Source organism: Sminthopsis crassicaudata, chromosome 3 (genome assembly GCF_048593235.1).
Source record: "Sminthopsis crassicaudata isolate SCR6 chromosome 3, ASM4859323v1, whole genome shotgun sequence".
Lineage (NCBI taxonomy): Eukaryota > Metazoa > Chordata > Mammalia > Dasyuromorphia > Dasyuridae > Sminthopsis > Sminthopsis crassicaudata.
In genome coordinates, this window is record NC_133619.1 from 407378660 (window position 1) to 407395738 (window position 17079).

At 33.7% G+C, this 17079-nt stretch overlaps 1 protein-coding gene across 3 annotated transcripts in view; it reads left to right on the plus strand.

Annotated features, from left to right (window-relative positions):
• The window catches only part of SF3B1 (splicing factor 3b subunit 1), a 50723-nt gene that overhangs the window by 13163 nt on the left and 20481 nt on the right, over positions 1–17079 (plus strand). Inside the window, exons 2-7 of one of the 3 annotated variants that reach the window (XR_012488232.1) lie at positions 11856–12022; positions 12720–12824; positions 13098–13212; positions 14684–14739; positions 15056–15135; positions 16083–16250. Coding sequence is in view for 2 of the 3 variants with exons in the window: in XM_074302778.1 (XP_074158879.1) it covers positions 11856–12022; positions 12720–12824; positions 13098–13212; positions 15056–15135; positions 16083–16250 (635 nt within the window). In the remaining variant the exon portion in view is untranslated. Of the gene's footprint in view, positions 1–11855; positions 12023–12719; positions 12825–13097; positions 13213–14600; positions 14740–15055; positions 15136–16082; positions 16251–17079 lie in introns of those variants that run through there. The other 2 variants (XM_074302778.1, XM_074302779.1) reach the window with 2 other exon arrangements.

Below are 17079 nucleotides of genomic sequence, written 5' to 3' on the forward strand. Positions count from 1 at the left end.
TTTCACTCAGCATCAGATCATATAAGTCTCTCCAGGCCTTTCTGAAATCATCCTGTTGGTCATTTCTTACAGAACAATGATATTCCATAATATTCATATACCACAATTTATTCAGCCATCCTTCAATTGATGGGCATTTACGTAGTTTCCAGTTTCTGGCCACTACAAAGAGGGCTGCCATAAACATTCTTGCACGTACAGGTCCCTTTCCCTTCTTTAAGATCTCTTTGGGATATAAGCCCAGTAGTAACACTGCTGGGTCAAAGTTGCACAGTTGGATAACTTTTTCATCATAGTTCCAAATTATAGCATTTACTTTTGTCCCAGTTGGGTTTGGTGGATAGAGTGCTTGATCTAGAGTCAGGAATACCTGAGTTCAAATCCAGCATCAGGTACTTCCCTATTTGTGTGACCTGGACAATCACTAAGCCTCTGTTTGCCTTGATCCATTGGAAAAGATTACAGGGGTTCTCAAACTACAGCCCATGGGCCAGATGAGATATGGCCCACCGGGTTATGGCAAATGGGCTGAGGGGAAGAGAGAGTGTTTCTTTTTGTTTTTACTATAGTCCGGCCCTCCCACAGTCTGAGAGACAGTAAACTGGCCCCCTATTTAAAAAGTTTGAGGACCACTGGAAAAGAAAATGACAAATCACTCCCATGTCTTTGCCAAGAAAATCCCTTAGTTAGACATGAATTAAAAACTGAACAACAACAGCGTTTTTAGATATTATGCTAAAGGTTTTATAGTTTTCTCATTTGATCTTCATAACAACCCTGAGAGATAGGTATTATTTTCTTTGTTTCACAGATGAGAAAACTGAGGCACAGGTTAAATGACTTGCTAAGGGTCACACAGCTACTGTTTGAATTCAGATTTTCCTGACTCCAACCCCAGCATTTGACCTGAACTCTCGCCTACTACCCTGCTTTACTGAAACTGACTAAATTCCTTTAAAAAATTCTATGCTTAGTTCATCTATTCCTTCTTTCTTGTAAATCTTCTGCAGTCTGGCTTCCTTCCAGTTTCAAACAACCAAACTGCTCTCTGCAAAATGACCAATCTTCATCCTTCTGTAACCTTCAACATAGTGGATCATCCTTTTCTGGATTCTTTTTCATTACACTGCTCTTCTCTGGTTCTCTTACAGTCTGCCTGCTTTCCTCAGTTTTGTTAATTCATTGTCTCAAGAAAGTAGAAATGGGAATGTGCATTGTAGGTGTCTCTACCCCTGCTCTTTTTGGGCCCTCTTCTCCTTCTATTCTCACTTTGTGATTTCCTCCTGGGGCTTGATTTGTCTCTGTCTAATCACTCTCAGATCTAGTTATCCAACTCTACATCCTCTACTAGGGTAGGTAGGTGCATGTAGCATTGGGCTTATTCTTAGCTTCATGAGTTCAAATCATGTCTCAGACACTAGCTGTGAATTTTGTGCAATTCAGTTAACCCTTTTTGTTTCAGTTTTTTCATCTGTCATATGAGCTAGAGAAGGAAATGGCAAACCACTCCAGTGTCTTTGCTAAGAACATCCCAAATGAGGCCATGAAGAGAGTTAGACACAACTGAAACAGTTAGGCAATAACAACCTACACTGACCTACAATCACCTATTTGCAGCTGCCTATTAAGATACCTAGAACAGGATGTCCTGTAGATAGCTCAAGGTCAACTTGTCTGAACAGAGCTAATTTTAAAGTCTTCCTCTCTTCCTTCCTTTGCTGTTTATTATTGAGATTGCCACCATTACCCATTCCTCCAAGGTGCCGTCCATAACTCTTCTCTCTTACATATTCCCCTCTCCTCATGTCCAATCTTTTGCCAAATCTTGTTGATTTTACTTTCTCAAAAACTATCATAAGTTGGCTTCTCTTTGATGAATTCACCACAGTGGTGCCTGTCCTAATTACATTAGGTTATTGCAGTAATTCAGTTCAATTTAGGAAACATTTATTAAATGCTTACTATATGTCATTCCCGCTCTGTTGTGCCCATGTTAGTACCCTGGATATCTTAGAATCAGCAGAAGTCAGGATAAACAAAAGTCTTTATTTTTGGTCTTTTGGGGTAGCGGTCAGGGGATTAGATATAGGAATCTCCACACCTCCTTTCTCTCCACCGCCAAAGAATGATCCTGCCTGTCCTATTCCACCCTCTCATCTCTCTATTTTCCTTGTTTCCACACCCACCGAAACAGCCAGCACAGAATAGTTGGGGAGGGTCATTCTCCAAGCATATGTTAATAGAGAATTGTCCAACTGGTAATTAGCCTTAAGTGCTAGGTTATCTTGGTTAAGTGTATCTGCTCAGTTCTAGCCCTTTACACCTCTCCACAAGAGTTTACAATTTAAAGAGGAAAGGCAATATTCTTTTGGAAGGTCTGTTTCACAAACTTTAAGACCTAATGATTAAAATGTTCTTTTGTAGAAGGATGTAGGGAAGGGGGTCACAGTGTTGGAGGTTTGGTAGAGGTGGCTGCTCAGTGAATCTGTGCTGCTTTGATTTGGAAGGAATTTTTTATTTGGGAGGTTTTTATAGGGTGGTTTTTGGTGGAGCATAGGGGCAGGGGTGAGAGGCTGTAGTACCTGAACCAAAGGACTAGAGTGCAGAGAGAGGGAGGACACAATGCTATAAAATTATATATAAAATTAAATTAGTTTTTTGGAATGCTAATGTATTTCAGGATTCTTTAAAGAAAGGTTAGATATGCTTAATGATATACACAAAACAAGAACTGTCTGTATTTGGTTCTAAAGCTTTTTTATAAACTGAAACTGTTCTACTGAATATTCCCTTCCACGAACTTAATTTCCAGTGACACCAAGTTTCTTGTCAAGAGAATGTCTTCTACTACTTTGTATCTTCATGTTTGGAATGCTCTGCTTCCTCATTTCTGAATTTTCTTTCGAGTTTCAGCTAAAATCCCATTTTTCTTTTCTTTCTTTTTCTTTTTTTTTTTTAATTAAAGCTTTTTATTTTCAAAACATATGCGTGGATAATTTTCATCATTCACCCTTGCAAAATCTTGTGATCCAAATTTTTCCCCTCCATTCCCCTCATCCCCTCCCCTAGTTGGCAAGTAATCCAATATATTAAATATGTGCATTTCTTCTATACACCATTATCATGCTGCAAAAGAAAAATCAGATCAAAAAAGAAAAAATGAGAAAAAACAAAAAGGAAGCAAAGAACAACAAAAAAATTAACAATAGTATGTTGGGATCCACATTTAGTTCCCACAGTTCTCTCTTTGGGTGCAGATGACTCTTCATCACAAGATCATTGGAATTGACCTGAATAACTCCATTGTTAAAAAGAGCCACATTTATCAGAATTGATTATCATATAATCTTGTTGCCATGTCTAATGTTCTCCTGGTTCTACTCATTTCACTTAGCATCAATTCATGTAAGTCTCTCCAGGCCTCTTTGAAATTATCCTGCTTATCATTTCTCATAGAGCGATAATATTCCATAACATTTATATATCATAACTTATTCAGCTATTCTCCAATTGATGGCCATCCATTCAGTTTCCAGTTTTTTGCCACTACAAAGAGGGATGCTAAAAACAAAATCCCATTTTCTGTAAGAAGATTTCATTGTGAGATTGGCTCTAATATATGTGTATATATATATCTTATATGTAGTAATTTTCATGTTGTTCCCTTTTAAGAATGTGAACTTTTTGAAAGTGGGAACTGTATTTTGCTTTTCTTTCTTTCTTTTTTTTTTTTTTTTTTTTTGGTAGCCAGGACAATGGTCATTATGAAAGGATATGCTTATTTTAGAAAATTACCAGATAGGTTCCAGAGAGGTTTTGATTTTTTTTTTTTAAGGGGAAATAGGATAATTCTTTTGTTGAAATCAGAAGTTTAGGTTATCAATTTCCAGTTATATTTTGAACCTGATATTTATGTAGAAAGTCACTCATTTTGAAAAAGATCCATATGTGCAAAAATGTTTGTAGCAGTCTTTTTTTGTAGTGGTGAGAAATTGAAAACCCCACCAATTGGGAAATGGCTAAATAAGTTATTGTATATGAATTTAATGGAATATTATTGTTCTTTAAGAAAAGATCAGCAGGATGATTTCAGAAAAGCCTGGAGAGACTTACATGAACATGCTAACTGAAGTGAGGAGAACCAAGAGAACATTGTACACAGCAACAAGTTTATGTGATGATTTAACTGTGATGGACTTGGTACTTTTCAACAATGAGGTGTTTAGGCCAATTCCAATGCACTTGTGATGGAGAGAGCCATCTGCATCCAGAGAAATGACTATGGGGACTGAATGTGAATCACAACATGGTATTTTTACCTTGTGGTTTGCTTGGATTGTTTTTTCCTTTTTCTTCTACAGCAATGATAAATGTGGCATTAGGTTTAGAAGAATTGCACATGTTTAATTTACATTGGATTGCTGTCTTAAGGGAGGGGGTAACAAGAGGAGAGAGGGGAAAAAATTTAGAACCCAAGGTTTTTGCAGGGTGAATGTTGAAAACTATCTTTGCATATATTTTGAAAAATAAAAAGCTATTCTAAAATAAAATTTAAAAAAATTCAGCCATTTTGTTTGTCTAATTTTGTGACTATATAATTCTGTATAATAGTTTGTTCCTTTTTTTTCCTCTTCACTTGTGAGTGCTTATTCATATTTTATTTTGATAATTTGATATGGATTTGGAATTCAGTCCAAATTTTTGGATTTGGAATTAGAGGACCTGGATTCCAATCCCTTTTTGCTGTTTAGTACCTGTATGATCTTCATGTGAAAGTGATTTAAACACTCTCTAGACCTTAAATTTTATATCTATGAAATGAGATTAGGGGTGGAAGGGTGAACTAGATGATCTCAAAGCTCACTTTAGGTTCTAGTCTGTGAGCCAGTGAAATCATTTATAAAAATGTTCAAGAAAACAGAACCAAGGACAGATCCCTGGCACACTCCAATAAAAGGTCTTTCTCTAGCTTTATATGGAGCTGTTCTGAAATAACTTTTTGGGTCTGTCCATTTTAATTATTTTGTAATATGCATAACTGATATTTCCCACATTTCTCTTAAGGAGAGATATTTTGATATAGTAAATACCAACTAGACTTAGAGTCAGGAAGATAAGAATTTGACATCTAATAAAAATACCAACCAATCCTACCAATAAAACTACCAAAAATTACTCTGAGCTAGAAAATATAATTCAGTCTAGAAGAAGAAAAGATCAAGAATATCAAGGGAAGTTAAAAAAAAAAAAAAAAAAAAGGCAAAAGAAGGTGGCCTAGCCATATCAGATCCAGATCTAAAACTATATTTTTAAGCAGCAATCATCAGCATTGTTTGGTACTAAGAAAATGGTCAGTGGATTGTTGGAATAGATTAGATATACAAGACAGAGCAATCAATGACTGTAATCTAATGCATGGTAAACCCAAAGCTCTAGCATCTGAGATAAGAACCTATTATTTGACAAAAATCACTGGGAAAACTGAAAAACAATATGGCAGAAACGAAGCATTAATCAACATTTCATACCCTATACCAAGATAGTCAAAATGGGTACATAGAGTATTAGATACCATAAGCAAATTAGCAGAGTAAGGAGTAGTTTACCTGTCAGATCTATGAAGAAGGAAAGAATTTGTTTTAACGAGATAAATAATATGAAATGCAAAATGGATAATTTTAATTACATTAAATTAAAAAGGTTTTGCACAAAACTAATGAAAAAGATTAAAAAGGAAACAAAGCTGAGAAACATTTTTACAGCCAGTGTTTCTGATAAAAGTCTCATTTCTCTAATATATAAAGAACTGAATCAAATTTATAAGAATGCAATTCATTTGCTAATTGATAAATGGTCAAAGGATATGAACATGCAGTGTTCAGATAAAGGAATCAAACTCAGTGTAGTCATATGAAAAAATATTTTAAATTACTATTGATTAGAGGAATGAAAATTAAAATAACTCTGAAGTACCACCTCACACCCATCAGATTTGGTTCATTTGATAGAAAAAGAAAATGATAATAAATGTTGGAGAAGATGTGGGGAAAATGGAACATCAGTACACACTGTTGATGAAGTTATAAACTGATTCAACCATTCTGGAGAGCAATTTGGAACTATGTCCAAAAGGCTATAAAACTGCATTTTGATCAAGCAATACCACTCTTAGGTCTGTATCACAGATCCTAAAAAAGGGAAAAGGAACCTACATGTACAAAAATGGTCATAGCATCTGTTTTTGTGGTGGCAAAAGATTTGGAAGTTGAGGGAATGCTCATCAATTGAAGAATAGCTGAACAAATTGTGGCATATGAATGTAATGGAATGCTGTTGTGCTATAAAAAATGATGAGCATGCAGATTTCAGAAAAACCTGGACTTACATGAACTGATGCCGAGGGAAATGAGCAGAAACAGGAGAACATTGCACATGCCAACAACAACATTGTGGGATAATCAAATTTGATAGACATAGCTCTTAGTAGTACATTGATCTAAGACTTATGTTTTCCACATGCAAAGAAATAACTATGGAGTCTGAGTGGAGATCGAAACATACTATTTTAACTTTTTTTTTTTTTTTTTGGTCACGGTTTTTCCCTTTTGTTCTGATTCTTCATTCACAAAATGACTAATGTGGAAACGTTTAATATGATGTATATGTTTATGATGTATATGTTTAACCTATATCAGATTTGCCCTCTTGAGGAGGGAGGAGAAAAAACAATTTGAAGCTTCAAATCTAATTGGATTATTTAATTGGTCATCATAATTACTGTATTAACTTGAAAGACTCATAAATATGTGTTAGTAATCCCCTTTATTAAGGGTATGGCAAAATGTAGTCAAAATGCTTGGGCAAAGCCTAGATAAAGAGTATCTATGGTATTTCCCTGATTTATCACCTACTAGGTTAGCCAACCTGCCAAAAAAAGGGAAATAATTTATTTTTTGACTTGTTCTTGATTAGCCCATGTAGATTTTTAGTGCTGTCTTTCTTATTCTCATAATCCATGACTATAATACGTTCTAGAATTTTGCCAATATTATAAGTGAAGATCAGTGACTGCCCATAGTTTGAAGAGTATTTCTGGACTGAAATTTTCTTATCTCTAATTTGATGCATCTCTTCCATTGAATTTGAAATTTTGTCTTGGATGACTCTACAGTCCACTGAAGGAAAAATTCAAGAGGATAAGGATTGCAGGATTAGTATCGCATAAAATGTACCTTTCTTGATTACTGGCTTTATTTTGTTTTGTTTTGTTTTGGGAGAGCAGTGATGAAGGACTCTTTTCTGAAAAAACTGAGCCCTTCCCTGGGAGAAAAGAGAAGGGAGAAAGGTGAAAATGCTTATTTTAAATAGGAAGGTCTACTGCTTAGGAGTTTAAAATACAAATTGTTATTTTTAGTTTTATAGGGAAGTCCATTTATTCCATTAACTAGTCATAAAGTATTACATGTTCTAGCCTTGGGAGTTCTAAATACAAGCAGAAAGAGACAGTTCATCCCTTCAGGGATTTACATTCTAATGGGAGAAGACTAAACCTAGAAGGTAGTTGGAAAGGATTTTTGTGCTTCTGGATTCTAATAAAATATAAGCCTCCTCACAGTGATAATTTTACTTTTTTGAACAAGTGGACTTGTAAAATCATTAATTTTAATTTTAATTTTTGCTAATTGGGGCTAAGTGATTTGCCCCAGGATCACACAGCTAGTAAATATTAAGTGTCTGAGGCCGAGTTTGAACTCAGGTCCTCCTGACTTCAGGGCCTGCACTTTTATCCACTACACCATATAGCTGTCCCAAAGTCATTTTTCTTAAATGTTTGTAGGGATAAATAAATTTCACTGCCTAGTCCATAAGTCCCTTGAATTCTCACTTCTTACTAGAAGTCAGAAAGTATATGCAAATAAGGTTCTGAATGTACTTTTTTGTTATGAAAATGTCTCCACGTGTCTCCAGAAACAAATGCAATATTGTTCAGAATTGTGTTGGGTTTTTTGTCCTCAAAGTACAGCAACTATCTTTATGATGATATAATATACTACATGTTTAAGTTGAGAATAAATGCAATAAGAACATATTTGGGAAATTGAGGAACAGTTGAAAGCAGTGGCTGAGTGATTTATGAACATAATTTTAAATATTTTCTTTGTAACAGTACCTGCACATATTTTCTTTTCTTTTTTGGCTGAGGCAATTGGGATTAAGTGACTTGCCCAGGGTCACACAGCTAGAAAGTATTAAGTGTCTGAGGCTGAATTTGAACTCAGGTCCTCCTGACTTCAGGGCTGGTGCTCTATCCACTACACTTAGCTGCCCTGCTTGCACATATTTTCAAGAACTAATTTGTTGGTTGAGTGAAACATTCAAAAGAATATTAAGTAGGATTTTCTTCAGGCTAAATAGGAAGAAGTGGGTAAATATTTAACAAAAATATAGTTTCCTCACAAGTTCTTATCTCCAGTGTTTCTTTTGTGCAAAATAAGACTGATTGATGAGATCTTATGTTCCCTTCCTCCCTTCTCCATTTTTCTTTTTTCTTTTCCCCTTCCCTTTTTAGTGATCTTGGATGTAATTTTTTGTTGAACTATTTTAATTTATATTTTTAAATGTCATATAAATTGAAATTTTAAGTTGGCTTTGTAGAATTATGCTTGAAATCTAGAACCAAAGATTTTGTTTACTCTTTTCTTATTGGTTTATTAATATTTTCAATTTTTTTTATATTCCCTTCTCAGTTAAAACAATATAGAAAGGGGATTTTATATTTAGAAAGGACATTATATATAGATTGTCTTCATAAAGCAAGAATGAACTTTCTTCCAAGGGAGCTATTTTTAGTCACTGCCTGATTACTAGGAGTTGTTCTTTATGTTGCTATGCTATCTGTCACCTTTCAGCCTATAGTCAATCATTGGTCCCATTCTATTTTTCAAAATAAGGCTAATTATACTTTGATAAGACAGTCATTTAAATATTTCAGCAATTATAAGTCCAGAATACCTAGGATCAGATTCTACATCTAGTGCTTGACTGTGTAATCCTGGGGAAGTTTCATTTAACCTGTCTGAACCTTTTGACTCCTCAACTGTAATATCAGAGGGTTGAACTATTTGGCCTCTAATGGATTTTAGACTTAAATGATCTTATTCTTGACTTTTTTCCCCATATTAAACTTTCTTTTTTTTTCTTTTCTGAGGCTGGGGTTAAGTGACTTGCCCAGGGTCACACAGCTAGGAAGTGTTAAGTGTCAAGTGTCTGAGACCAGATTTGAACCCTGGTCCTCCTGAATTCAAGGCTGGTGCTCTATCCACTGCGCCACCTAGCTGCCCCTATATTAAACTTTCAATTTAATTGTTAACTATGACATTAAGTTTAGGCTTTCAAGATTGACCTGAATTTAGGAGGGGGAAAAGGGAACCAATATTTATATAATGCCTTTTATTTGCCAGGCACAGTGATAAATGCTTTACAAATATTATCTCATTTTGATCCTCTGAGTAATCCTGGGAGATGTGTGTTATAATTTTATACTCATTTGATAGTTGAGGAATCTGAGGCAGGGGATATTTCAGTAACTTGCTCAGTGTCACACAAAAAGTGTCTAAAGCTGGATTCAAACTCTATTTTTTTTCCTGACTCCAGGTTCAGTACTCTGATTTGCTGTCACCTAATTGCCTCCTAGTATGCATTATTATAATTTTTAATTATTTTTACAGACAGATGAAGACAGATGTCTGAGTACCAGCCTAACAATTTCATATATCAGTTTGACTGTAAGGTGTTGAAATGCTTTAAAAACCAGTGGTAATGTTGTAGAAGATTTTTAATCTGAGGATCTACCCATATAAAGTTGCAAATTCTTGAAGTAATTTGTTATTCATTTAACAATCTTGACAAAAAAAGATTGAATATACCAAATAAGGACTAAAATTTTAAGTTAAATAATAGAATTTATTAAGTAGCTATTTATAATTTTTTGGGAAAAACACATAAATTTCAACAAAATAACAAATGCTAGCTCATTTGCTCCATGATGCTTTCTGATTTCTTTTCCTTTTTGTACTTCTAGAATTTAGAGTTATGATTTTTTTACTTATTTAACAACTGAGGCTACTGAGACCTTACAGTGACTTGTCCAAAGTCTCACAAAGCTAGTAATAAAGCTGGGGTTTGAATCTAGATCCTCTGATTTCTAATTCAGTTTTTTGCATTTTTGCATTATGTATTATCTTTGTTTTAATTTGATTTGTGCCCAGCTCGCTGGTATTGAGTTTTATAGTGATTCTACATATTTTGAAAAGTGCTAGAAAACTCTTTATCTTTGGATGTGGTGTGTATAGAATTGGAATATATTTTCTGAAAATTTTGTTTTAACCAACTATTACAAAGAACTCCTTTAGCTGCTCTTCCCCTGGCTGCTAATTGGTGTTTTTTACCTTTCTTTTGCTTATGTAGACAGACTTTTCTTGGGAATAACTACCCATGCTTATCCCCAAGCTCAGTTTATTGATGTTTCACCTTGCTGTAGGGTAGTTGAGCAATTTGGGAATCATTGGCAAGATAGTTAACAGTGCAGTAGTATAAAAAGCATATAGAACCAGAAATTTAATATCTAGTTTTTAAGATCGACCCTGGCATTTAATAGTCTGTGACCTTAACAATCTTCTTTGTGTTATGTCATTATATCATAACCAATCCTCACTTTGCTTATCTGAAAAATGAAAATGAAGGTAGTAATTTTAGAATTAAATTTTATTTAGAATTATAATTTCAAGAGACATGAAACAATCAGGAGAGACACTTATCACAGGACAAAGGTTTGTCATTTATTACATGAAATAGCTCATGAGCTCTGACTAAGCAAAGCAGAATCATATATGATTAAGCAATGTATTCTGAGTTAAGCTGACCTTAAAGTCTGATGGGAGAAAGATTTACCGAATAAGGGGAAGGATTGGAAAGGAGTTTGGGAGGTGTTAGGGAGGGGCTTGATGGAATTAATGGGACTTTTGAAGTGGACTTTTTTGTTTAAGATACAGTAATCAAGACTGTCTCCAAAGTTTGTCTTTATTTCTATGTAACAATGGAAATGGGATGAAGAGATTAGTTATTTATTAAAGGTTCCTTTTCCACCTCAAAGAACCCAGTAATCTACATTTATAATATCATGAACTCTAATTTCTAATTGAAATATATGTGAAAGTGCTTTGAAAATTAAGATACTGTAACTTTAAAAAATGGAAGAGTATGTGGCAGATATGAAGGCTGGAAACTAAATGGTAGTAGTAATAATAATTTCTAAAAATTAAAAATATAGCATTTTCTCATGAAATTCTCCCTAAAGTACTATATTGATTATCTTGAATATTATGAAAACTCCTTTTTTCACACAGCCAGGCCATATCATCTCAACATGGTATTCTGAGTTGGAATTGGAAACATAGAAATTGTTATACATTGTGACTAATCTGCTCTCTTGGTATTTTATTGTACACCATTTCAAAGTCCGATTCTTTTTGTACAGCAAAATAATTGTATGGACATGTATACAAAAATTATGTTTAACTTATACTTTAACATATTTAACATGTATTGGTCACCTCTCATCTAGGGGAAGGGATGGGAGGAAAGAGGGGAAAAGTTGAAACAAAAGGTTTTGCAACTGCCAATGCTGAAAAATTACCCATGCATATATCTTGTAAATAAAAAGCTATTAAAAAAAATAAAATAAATTGTAACCGCTTAGAAGGCAATGTTCTTAATCAGTTCTGTTCCCATCCATCAATAAATGTTAATTGAATGAATGAATATAATTGGATACTTAAATACGTATTTCTTTACAGATATTGAAGCACAGATTCGAGAAATCCAAGGGAAGAAGGCAGCTCTTGATGAAGCTCAAGGAGTTGGCCTTGATTCTACAGGTTATTATGACCAAGAAATTTATGGTGGTAATGACAGTAGATTTGCTGGCTACGTGACATCAATTGCTGCGACTGAATTAGAAGATGTGAGTTTAAAATAGATATGTCTTTTTTGTTGATTTGGAGGAAATAAGTAATTTCCTCTTTTCTTATGACATTTCACAGAAACATATCTTTTTATATTTGTGATTATGATTAACTTTTCTTTGAAAAATAGTTATTTAAATCTTTGCTTTAGTTTGGCTTTGTTTGAAATGTTTTTGTAAGCTTTAAAGTAGTTTTAAAAAACCCCATCAAATTGCTTATTGATTCTTGCAAGTTCAAATTGCTTTTTATCTAATTTTGAGCATTTTTCATGAACATGTTGTTTGATATTTAGAAGCAACTCTCCTGGTTGTCACAAATGGGCACTTGGGCTTTACACAGTTGTCAGAGTGATAGCATTCTCATACTCTTGAGTCAGTAAGAATTCTTGTTCTGTGTAATTGAAATGGAAGAAAATTGTGTTAAATATTAAAAATGTTTATGAGATTGCAAGTAAGATACAATAGAGTTTTATGATATTTAAAATCATAAAATTTTCCTGAAAAGTGCCTCCAGTCCTATACTACTAGCATATAAATTCTATCTCTTTTCACTATCATACACTACTTCCTCATTATAATTCAAGTTTGTTAAAAGACTTAAAAATATTACTAAGTATTTTGAATTTGTCAATTCTGTATTCATCCCTTCTGTTTTAAATTATTTGAAAAATTTTGTTCCTTTTTTTGGGCATTTTAGGATGATGATGACTACTCCTCATCCACTAGCCTGCTTGGCCAGAAAAAATCAGGATACCAACCCACAGTGGCATTGCTTAATGACATACCACAGTCAACTGAACAGGTAACATTTTCTTTCTCTTACATATTTAAAGAAACAGAAATACTTTGGGGAGGGGGAAGGGAAAGAATTTGGAACACAAGGTTTTGCAAAGGTAAATGTTGAAAACAATATTTGCATATATTTGGAAAAATTAAATCATGGATATTAGTTTTGAACCCTTTCCTTTATTCAAACTTTCCCCCCAATAGACCTTTTATAGTTTAAAAAGCATATAATTTCTTTCATTTGTAAGGATGTAAAAATTAATTAATTATGGATTCTTTGTTTCTGTAGTATGACCCATTTGCTGAACACCGTCCTCCAAAGATTGCAGACCGTGAAGATGAATATAAAAAGCACAGGCGAACTATGATAATTTCTCCAGAGCGTCTTGATCCTTTTGCAGATGGTAATTCACTCCCACTTTTCTATAAATCTTGTAAAATTTGTTTGTGTAAAGTTGTCTTTAGCCCTTTGATTTTTTTTGGCATGCTTGTGAATTTAGTTTTTCTTTTTAAACAGCCCTTATTATAGATGTGTATAGATTTTGAAATCACAGATGCCATATTCTTCATGTTTATAATACAAGTTTTCTTTCTAGGTAGAAGGACAAGAAAATAATGAGCCAATGCCATAGAAACGCAAAGGGTTAAAGGTTTTTCTTTTCTTTTTGTTTTGGGTTACGCATACTATACTTTGAACAAATGTGTGTGTTTCTGCTCAAAGTACTTTCAAGTCTTTGAAAACTTTGAAAGTTTTCATTTCCAAATCATAGAATTTAATAATTATTATTTTTGAAATACTATTTTCTCAGAATAGAGCCCATTGCTCTAATCATAGCTCAGTAATGCACCTACTTTGCTTTAAGCATTCCTATGTTAAAACGAAAAAAAAAAAAAAATATATATATATATGCAAAGACTTGGATCCTTTTAATAGTTGGAGTCTGTTTTGCTAATTTTAGTATGCAAGTCAGTTCAAGGGGCATAGTGGGCCTGATGGAAGCTTTCCTCAGGTGAGTGAGTTTCACAATCAAAATAAGGTGCCTGTTTCTTAAAATTAGACTCTGTTGCAGGTTTTACATTAGAATTTCTGCCTGCATGAATTAGTAGGGATATTTTTTTACTTGCTTAATTGTAATTGATTTAAACATGTATGTCAGAATTCACAGGCCCATACTAACTGTCCTTAATTTCTTTCCTACAGCAGTACTGCTATATGCCAGTCCTGTCTGCATTCTTAAGGGTGCAGTTCAACACATCCTGTGTAGATTATGGTGAAAAAGTATTCCAAAGGAAGTCTTATCAGAGCTAGTGTCAGAATGACACTGCTAATTGGGCATGGTCTTCAGCATAGAAAATGTTTTAGAATTTCATTTCCCCCCCCCAAATTGTGATGCTATACTATTTGTATAGCACATCTCCCATTTCTAAGAGTAGTGTGCCTCCATGCATCTTGTTCTTATTGGGCTTCTTTAAAATATTTTGAAGTTTAAAGAGCAAGTAATAAAACTTCAGGAATAGAATTACACCTCTCATTGTACACGACTTTTTTGTGTGTGTATCATAGTAATTGTAGTTATAACATTTCAAGTAATTTGTAATTATGATTTCTCAAGAGAAAATATAAAAATTTTCTGCAATGTGTCATGGAAATTAAAAAAAAAAAAGAAGCCCTCTTATATAACATGGCACTTGAATACAAATATAGAAGTGTTTCGATCAGATATGCCAAAGTATAACTGTATTCTAGAACTTTATGTGATGCACTGATCTAGGCTTAGTTAATGAAAGTCAGGATTTCAACAGCTTGCACAGGTAATGTTTTGAATATAAATATCTATCCAAAGTGTTACTAATGGTAAAGAGATAATTTTCTAGGCTACTATTCTGCTGCTTGAAGTCAGAACTGCTGGTGGAGACAAAGGCACGAAAGTGTACGTATTCCGGATTAGCAACCCAGGAACCCATCACTTCTGAAGACTCTTAACTGTGTTTTGTCATTTTATTGTTTTATCTGCATTAAAGTACTTGTTTTAAACTGCAGTAGTTATGTTTGTGTTCAAACAGGTTAAATTGATCAGCAAACTCAATAAAAGTAAGATGTGTAATTATTGAAGTTTTCAATTAAAAAAAAAAGTAAAATTAAGTGATTATGGAATAACATATTATTAGAGCAGGGCAGATAAATCATTTAAATTTAATTATTTTTTATTCATTGTGCTCCTGTCCTGTTGCTGTTATTTTCTGCAGGCGGCAAGACACCTGATCCTAAAATGAATGCTAGGACCTATATGGATGTTATGCGAGAACAACATTTGACTAAAGAGGAGGTCTGTTAAATATTTTTTCTCATAATTTTTATGTTTATAGAGATAAATAAAGGAAATTGACATTAAGGCAGTTTACAGTATATTTAACATTACATTTTACAAATCATACCATGGTTTATAAAATTAAAAAAAAATGCCTCTGAAAAAGATAAAGTGCATCAATTCTTTCTGGATAGAGAAAATTGCTTGAAGGTGTGCTTCCAGAAAGAATCTTTTTCTTTCTTTTTCTTTCTTTTTGCCTTTTTTGCCTTTTTTTGTTTTTTTTATTTCAAATGTGAGAGATTTAAGAGATTATTGAATTTTGCATTTGAAAATTTTACATTTCAAAATATATCTGCTGAGGAAGTTAGGGCTTAGGGAAGTGAACTGATTTGCTCACATAGCTAGTAAGTAGCACAAAAAGCTTTTTTTTTTTTTTTAATGTGTAAACATATTTATACAATTCTCTTTGTTACACAAGAAAAATAGGATCAAAAAGGAAAAATGAGTAAAAAAAATGCAATTGAATAACATCAAAAAGCATGAGAATGTTATGGTATGATCCACATTCAGTTCCCATAGTCTTCTCTCTGGGTGTAGATGGCTTTCTTCATCACAAGATCATTGGAACTGGCCTCAATCATCTCATTGTTGGAAAGATCAGAACTGATCATCGTATAATATTGATGTTGCTGTGTACAACGATCTCTTGGTGAAAGAACCTTTTTCAACAAATGGGATAGCTTTTCCTAGCATATATGTGAATATAGTTGGAAGAGATTATTTTGTTGTCTAGAGAGGGTGAAAGTGGAGTAAAAGAAACAGGGTAAGATAAAGCAAAGGAAGATTAAAGATAATGTTGTGAAACAGAAGGATATGACAAGTGCTAGGAAGTGTGGATAATAATGTTTGAGAACTACTAAAGTTATTTTGAGTAATTGATTTTCATCATCATTCTTATTTTTCAGAGAGAAATTAGGCAACAGCTAGCAGAAAAAGCTAAAGCTGGAGAACTTAAAGTTGTCAATGGTGCATCATCTCAGCCTCCTTCAAAACGCAAGAGGCGTTGGGATCAGACAGCTGATCAGACTCCTGGTGCAACTCCAAAAAAGCTCTCAAACTGGGATCAAGCTGAGGTAGTAATTTCCCATATCCTTTCTGTACTCTCCCATATTTTCCCTGTGCTACCACCCTACTCCACTCTTCCCCTGTTAGAGTGGTAAGCGTTCATTTTGAAATTTTAAATATTCTGTTAAGTTCATGTAATAGGCCACACTTATTCATTGTGGTTGAGTGGACAGCTCTATAAGATAGATCTTTCTTGCTCTTCTTCAGAGCTAGTTTAGATTTCTTGGAGAAGTAAACCTCTAAAATGATACGTAATTTGGTACATAGCCTTTTTATCAAACATTTAGAAATAGAATTTGTCTTGCTCTTGGTGGTAGTTGGTTGAAAAGGGAGAATTTATTCTATTGAGCTTAGTTTTACCTTGGGTAACGAAACTATTTTGTGGATAAAATCCAGTTTCTAAATTTTGAAACTTAAATGGAGAAATATGCATCTTATTGTATTGTGCTAAATGCCTGCATATGAAAATAAACAATAGCTACTGTTTCTGTAAAGCATCATCTCTTAGGCTGATCAAATGGGGAGAAAGAAAATAAGCATTTATATAGTACCTATTATGTGTCAGGCACTTTTTACAGATATTATCTCATTTGATTCTATCTAGTCCCTATTCCTTTACTGTGGAAAGAGATTTGCCTGTTAACTATGCTTTCCTTCAGTTGGAGGGGAAAGAGGAGAATGGTTACTAAGAAGACTTGTCTTTGGAAACTTTGTATGTTTGCTGTTGGGAGATAGTACTTTTCTAACACAATTGTGAAGAAAATGCTTTATAAAACATTAGATACTCTAGAATAGATTTTTAGCTATTTTGAAGTCTTGAATTTCCATTTAGTCTAA